This window comes from Lathyrus oleraceus, chromosome 2, assembly GCF_024323335.1.
Source record: "Lathyrus oleraceus cultivar Zhongwan6 chromosome 2, CAAS_Psat_ZW6_1.0, whole genome shotgun sequence".
Classification (NCBI taxonomy): domain Eukaryota; kingdom Viridiplantae; phylum Streptophyta; class Magnoliopsida; order Fabales; family Fabaceae; genus Lathyrus; species Lathyrus oleraceus.
The window spans coordinates 422,767,734-422,775,629 of NC_066580.1; the positions used below are offsets into that span (position 1 = coordinate 422,767,734).

General features: G+C 39.6%; 1 protein-coding gene across 1 annotated transcript; it reads right to left on the reverse strand.

Moving 5' to 3' along the window:
* Positions 1–2,188: 2,188 nt before the first annotated feature.
* Positions 2,189–5,686, reverse strand: LOC127119902 (uncharacterized; the record flags this gene model as incomplete). Its single annotated transcript, XM_051050267.1, has 4 exons — positions 2,189–2,257; positions 3,026–3,930; positions 4,141–5,462; positions 5,529–5,686. Coding segments are annotated over 4 exons (2,454 nt in total), but the record flags the coding sequence as incomplete, so codon positions are not given.
* Between the last annotated feature and the right edge of the window lie 2,210 nt (positions 5,687–7,896).

A 7,896-nucleotide genomic window follows, 5' to 3' on the forward strand; every position in this document is an offset into this window, starting at 1 on the left:
CATGCAATGTTAAGTAATTTAACACGTTTCATCACCCAAATCAGATTACACATTCAGCAACGGCAATATCAACTCAATCATACTCAACATCAACACAACACACAACACACATATAATACTGGAATACATCCATTCATACTATATTCCATACAACAAACCAACACAATGCAACTCTAATGAGACTCGACTCGTCATGCATGTGGTACCATTCGGAGTAAAACTCCCAACTTAAAATCATTGCCATTTTATTGGGCATCAAGGCATAAGCCTTCAACTTTCAACTTTTGCCAATCCAGGCCAACGTGGTGTGAGCAAAGCTCCGACTTAATGCATATGGATTTACATGACATGCACGACTTAAAATTTCGACAACATGATAATAATAGCAACACAACAATGGTTTCAACATAAGCAACTTATAATCAACTTTGGCTCACCAAGCCTACAACTCAGTATCCTTAACAACTTTCCGTACACGGAACAACTCAGCAACATACTTGTATCGACACTTCATAACATAAACTCAACAAAATTACTCATCACAATTAACGATAATATCACCCGACTCACCCCGACGAATTCCATTAAATTCTGAGCAAAATTCGATTTTTATCACTTTTCCGACAGTGTTAACCGGTTAACGCCCTGGGTTAACCGGTTAACGCAGGACAGAACACGCTTTCTGGCCATTTACAACAGTGTTAACCGGTTAACGCCCTGGGTTAACCGGTTAACGCAGACAGATTAGCAATTTTCACAAATTACAACAGTGTTAACCGGTTAACACCCTGGGTTAACCGGTTAACGCAAGACAGAAAGCTGTTCCTGCGCTAACACGAAGCAGAATGCAGAATTCTCCGCATTTTCCGCCGTTGGAGGACTTCCGGACCTCCGATTCCAATTCCGTAAGAAGCGATACGTTCGGAAAATCACCATACACTCAATTACAGATTTAAGTACAACTTTAACACACTTATCCAACATAATTTCTCAGCATTCAACATCCCAATTAGGGTCAAATCAACGGTTTATCACTACCCCTTACATGTTAATCTATGATACCCATTAAACGACGATAAACCCCCCTTACCTGATTAATCCGGCAAATCTTTGAGCTCCAAGCTTTTCTCTTCTCCAACCTTTGCCCTTGCTCTTCCTCTTTGCCCTTTCTCCACTTTCCACTTTTCAGCCGCTTCTCTGTTTCACGTAGAATCTTTTTACCAAAAATGGGATTCCTTTTCCTTATTTCACACTTATATAATTTTCCAATTTATATTATTATCCCAATAATAATAATTCGATAATTCCAAAAATAATAATAATAATAATCCAATTATCTAATTAAATTAATAAATATATTATTAACTTAATTTAATAATTATCGTATTATTATCGGGGCGTTACAACTCTCCCCCACTAAAAGAGTTTTCGTCCTCGAAAACATACCTCAAGCGAACAACTCCGGATAAGACTCCTTCATCTGAGTCTCCAGTTCCCAAGTCACGTTGCCACCTGCTGGTCCTCCCCAAGCTACCTTCACCAAGGCAATCTCTTTACCCCGCAACTGCTTCAACTCTCGATCCTCGATCCTCATAGGTGATGTTTCAACAGTCAGGTTATCTCTCACCTGTACATCATCCACTTGGACTACATGCGACGGATCAGGAATGTACCTTCTCAACTGAGACACATGAAAAACTTCATGCAAATACGCAAGTGACGGCGGTAAAGCGATACGATAGGCTACCTCTCCTATCCTCTCTAGAATCTGATAAGGACCAATAAATCGAGGTGTCAACTTCCTTGACTTTAAAGCTCGACCAACCCCAGTTATCGGAGTAACACGAAGAAACACATGATCTCCCTCTTGAAACTCAAGTGACTTCCTCCTCTTATCATGATAACTCTTCTAACGACTCTGAGCAATTCTCATCTTCTCCTGAATCATCTTAATCTTTTCCGTAGTTTGTTGAACAATCTCCGGTCCAACCACAACACTCTCACCGGACTCATACCAATATAAAGGTGTCCGACATCTTCTACCATACAAAGCTTCAAACGGCGCCATACCAATGCTTGAATGAAAACTATTGTTGTAGGTAAACTCAATCAAAGGTAAATAACAATCCCAAGTACCTCCCTTTTCCAAAACACAAGCTCTCAAAAGATCCTCTAATGACTGAATCGTCCTCTCAGTCTGACCATCAGTCTGCGGATGATATGCAGAACTCAATCTCAGCTTAGTTCCCAAAGCCCTCTGCAAACCTTCCCAGAACTTCGATGTAAATCTAGGATATCTGTCCGAAATAATACTCGACGGAATACCATGCAAACTTACAATCTTCTCAATATACAACTCAGCTAATCTCTCTAACGGATAATCCATTCTAATCGGAATGAAATGAGCCGATTTCGTCAATCTATCAACAATCACCCAAATAGCTTCAAAACTCTAACTTGTCCTCGGTAAACCAGAAACAAAATCCATACTGATACTATCCCACTTCCACTCTGGAATAGCCAACGGTTGCATTAGCCCAGACGGCTTCTGATGCTCAATCTTTGACTTCTGACAAGTTAGGCACGCATACACAAAACGAGCCACATCTTCTTTCATTCCGGGCCACCAAAATATTTTCTTTAAATCCTGATACATTTTAGTAGCTCCTGGATGAATACTCAAACTGCTTCTATGACCCTCTTCTAGAATGCTTCTTTTCAAAATCGCATCCTCAGGAATACAAATTCTTTCCCCCAATTTCAACACACCTCTCGCATCAATCTTAAAGTCACTCTTCTCTGATTGACCACAACGATTAAGGATATCTACTAATTTCACATCCAATGTCTGTGCCTCTCGGATACTATCCATAAAATCATTATTAATCTTTAGCATTCCTAGCATTACACTCTGCGGGGTTACTTCGCAAACCAAACTCATGTCACGAAATTGCTCAATTAATTCCAACTCCTTAATCATCATTGCTGACACATGCAAGGTCTTTCTACTTAAAGCATCGGCCACAACATTTGCTTTTCCTGGATGATAATTCAACCCGAAATCATAATCCTTAAGCAATTCTAACCACCTACGTTGTCTCATGTTTAGCTCTTTCTGATCAAATAGATACTTTAAACTTTTATGATCGCTGAAAACTTCAAATCTGGAACCATAAAGGTAATGCCTCCAGATTTTTAGCACAAACACCACAGCAGCAAGTTCAAGATCATGCGTAGGATAGTTCTTTTCATGAATTCTTAACTGTCGCGACGCATAAGCAATTACTTTATTATTTTGCATGAGCACACCTCCTAAACCCATCAATGAAGCATCACAGTAGATTATAAACGGTTCCTCCGGATTTGGCAAAGTCAAAACCGGCGCCGACGTCAACCTCCTTTTTAATTCATTAAAACTTTCTTCGCAATGAACATCCCACACGAAAGCTTTACCTTTACCAGTTAATTTAGTTAACGGAAGTGCTAACTCAGAAAATCCTTCAATAAACCTTCTATAATATCCAGCTAATCCCAAAAAGCTTCTAATTTCGGTAGCCGACTTAGGGGTCTCCCATTGCAAAACAACTTCGACCTTGGAAGGATCTACAGCAATACCTTTTCCTGAAATTACATGTCCGAGAAAACCGACTTCTCTTAACCAAAACTCACACTTGGACAGCTTCGCATAAAGTTTCTTATCTTTCAAAACATCCAACACTAATCCCAAATGTTCCTTGTGCTCTTCTTCGGACTTAGAGTAAATCAAAATATCATCAATAAATACTACCACAAAATGATCCAGATAAGTATGGAAAATACGATTCATGTATTCCATAAATACTCCCGGCGCATTAGTAACACCGAAAGGCATCACAGAATACTCATAATGTCCATACCGAGTTCTGAACGCTGTCTTCTGGATGTCTTCATCTTTCACCTTGATCTGATGATAGCCCGATCTCAAATCAATTTTACTGAACACACAAGCACCCACTAATTGATCCATCAAATCATCTATTCTCGGTAGTGGATACTTATTCTTGATCGTTACCTTATTCAATTGTCTATAATCAATACAAAGCCTCATACTACCATCTTTCTTCTTTACTAGCAACACTGGAGCTCCCCACGGTGACACACTTGGTCTTATAAACTTCTTCTCAAGTAAGTCTTCCAATTGCTTCTTTAATTCATACAATTCCGATGCCGACATTCTATACGGTGCCATCGAAATAGGCCTAGTACCAGGTACCAGATCAATAGTAAATTCAACTTCCCTCTCTGGCGGCACACTAGGAATTTCATCAGGAAAAACTTCAGGGAATTCTTTCACCACTAACAGTTCCTCAATCTTAGCTTTACTCTCAACCGACAACGTCGCCATCAAAGAAAACATCTGAGCTCCCTCTTTCATCAATTTTCGCAATTCTCCGAAAGGTAATAAGTCAACTCCTTCCTCTTCAGGAGTGGAAAACCTTACCGACTTATGATGACAATTTATATGAACATAATTATACTCTAACCAGTTCATACCAAGAATTACATCCATCCCATCCAACGGCAAACATACTAAATCAACATAGAAATCTCTATCGAAGATCGACAAAGGACATTTTAAACATACCAAAGAAGTAGTTATTGATCCCTTAGCTGGGGTCTCAACAATCAATTCACCATCAAAAGCGGACAATTTTAAACCCAGTCTTCGAGCACAGTTAGCAGAAATAAAACAGTGTGTAGCACCGGTATCAATAATAGTAATTAAAGGAGTACCATTTATGAAACATGTACCTCGGATAAGTCTGTCCTCACTGGAGGTTTGAGTTCCGGTCAATGCGAACACCTTTCCAGTTTGAGATTTCTTTGGCTTCTGACATTGACTTCCAATATGCCCTTCTTCGCCACAATTAAAACAAATCATTTCCTTGTGCTTGCAATCAGCTATTGCATGGCCAGTCTTACCACAGCGAAAACACCTCTTTACTTCAGCAGTGCATACATTACTCTTATGACCAGCCTGACCACATTTGAAGCAAACTATACCAGCAGGATCACCTCCCCTACTAGTCCTCTGAGCCGGAGCAGCTCCTTGTTTCCCTTTTCCCACTGGAGCATCATACGGCTTGCCACGATTTTGATGTTGCTTGCCCCTGCGGTCACTGACAATCTTGTAATGAGCATTATTGTCTTCTTCAAATATCCTGCAGCTATCAACCAATTCAGTAAAAATGCGTATCTTCTGATACCCAACAGCCTTCTTAATTTCAGAGCGCAGTCCGTTCTCAAACTTGATGCACTTTGAAAATTCAGCACCAGCACCAGTGTAATGAGGATAAAATTTGGACAGCTCCACAAATTTTGCAGCATAATCAGTGACAGACATGTTTCCTTGCTTCAGTTCAAGGAACTCAATTTCTTTCTTACCACGGACATCTTCCGGATAATACTTTCTCATGAATTCCCTATGGAATACATCCCAAGTAATGACTTCACCTGTCACGGTCAACCTCTCGTGAGTCTCTAGCCACCAGTCATCAGCTTCGACTGCTAGCATGTGAGTACCATACCGAACCTTCTGAGCTGGAGTGCAATCCATAACACGGAAGATTCTCTCGATCTCTTTCAACCATCCCAAGGCTGCATCTGGATCATGCTTCCCTTTAAACACCGGCGGATTCTCTCTTTGAAAAGTCGCCAAGCTACGTGATCCAGCATCTCCACCAGCATTTGGCAAGTTCTGCACAGCTTGTGCCATTGCTTGCATTGCGGCAGCCATTGCAGCATCATTCCTTCCAGCCATTCCAACTTATCAATACAACACAACTTAAAAGTTAGATTAGTAACAATACACAATTGTTACACAGTAATGACACGACAACTGGCCGAACAGACCGACCTGCTCTGATACCACTAATGTAACACCCTTCTAAAATACCCCGAGTATATAATTAAAATAACAACATATCAATCAGAGTAAATATGCAATCAAGGGTGTCACACGACTACTTCACACCATAATAACTGTCATGCTCTTTATTTAATCAAAATAACATTTTTGCATAATTCGCAGCGGATAGAAATCAAATCAACCAATCAAAACATATAATATATTACATGTAAATTGGTTCACAACCAACAATAAACCAATTAAAGACATCCCGTCCCGATGTTACATCTATCAGAGCATGACCCACTAAGGAGACTACACTAGACTCAAAGCACTAGCTTCTACTCAATCACTGCTCGTTACCTGAAAAAATAGTTGTAAGGGTGAGTTCCTCAATCGATATAATAAGCATTATAAAATATCATGCAATGTTAAGTAATTTAACACGTTTCATCACCCAAATCAGATTACACATTCAGCAACGGCAATATCAACTCAATCATACTCAACATCAACACAACACACAACACACATATAATACTGGAATACATCCATTCATACTATATTCCATACAACAAACCAACACAATGCAACTCTAATGAGACTCGACTCGTCATGCATGTGGTACCATTCGGAGTAAAACTCCCAACTTAAAATCATTGCCATTTTATTGGGCATCAAGGCATAAGCCTTCAACTTTCAACTTTTGCCAATCCAGGCCAACGTGGTGTGAGCAAAGCTCCGACTTAATGCATATGGATTTACATAACATGCACGACTTAAAATTTCGACAACATGATAATAATAGCAACACAACAATGGTTTCAACATAAGCAACTTATAATCAACTTTGGCTCACCAAGCCTACAACTCAGTATCCTTAACAACTTTCCGTACACGGAACAACTCAGCAACATACTTGTATCGACACTTCATAACATAAACTCAACAAAATTACTCATCACAATTAACGATAATATCACCCGACTCACCCCGACGAATTCCATTAAATTCTGAGCAAAATTCGATTTTTATCACTTTTCCGACAGTGTTAACCGGTTAACGCCCTGGGTTAACCGGTTAACGCAGGACAGAACACGCTTTCTGGCCATTTACAACAGTGTTAACCGGTTAACGCCCTGGGTTAACCGGTTAACGCAGACAGATTAGCAATTTTCACAAATTACAACAGTGTTAACCGGTTAACACCCTGGGTTAACCGGTTAACGCAAGACAGAAAGCTGTTCCTGCGCTAACACGAAGCAGAATGCAGAATTCTCCGCATTTTCCGCCGTTGGAGGACTTCCGGACCTCCGATTCCAATTCCGTAAGAAGCGATACGTTCGGAAAATCACCATACACTCAATTACAGATTTAAGTACAACTTTAACACACTTATCCAACATAATTTCTCAGCATTCAATATCCCAATTAGGGTCAAATCAACGGTTTATCACTACCCCTTACATGTTAATCTATAATACCCATTAAACGACGATAAACCCCCCTTACCTGATTAATCCGGCAAATCTTTGAGCTCCAAGCTTTTCTCTTCTCCAACCTTTGCCCTTGCTCTTCCTCTTTGCCCTTTCTCCACTTTCCACTTTTCAGCCGCTTCTCTGTTTCACGTAGAATCTTTTTACCAAAAATGGGATTCCTTTTCCTTATTTCACACTTATATAATTTTCCAATTTATATTATTATCCCAATAATAATAATTCGATAATTCCAAAAATAATAATAATAATAATCCAATTATCTAATTAAATTAATATATTATTAACTTAATTTAATAATTATCGTATTATTATCGGGGCGTTACACTCTTCATCTCGAGGAATTCTTCCATACTGACAGAAGAACTCGGACCCTCAATCATAGGACACCGAGGATCACCTCCTGGAAATGGTAGAAGTGTGAGCTCTATCCTCTTCCGCAACCAATCATCAAATAAAGGAAAATACCGACAGTTAACTTTGCCAAACGGAACCTTTCCTTTCCTTTGAATG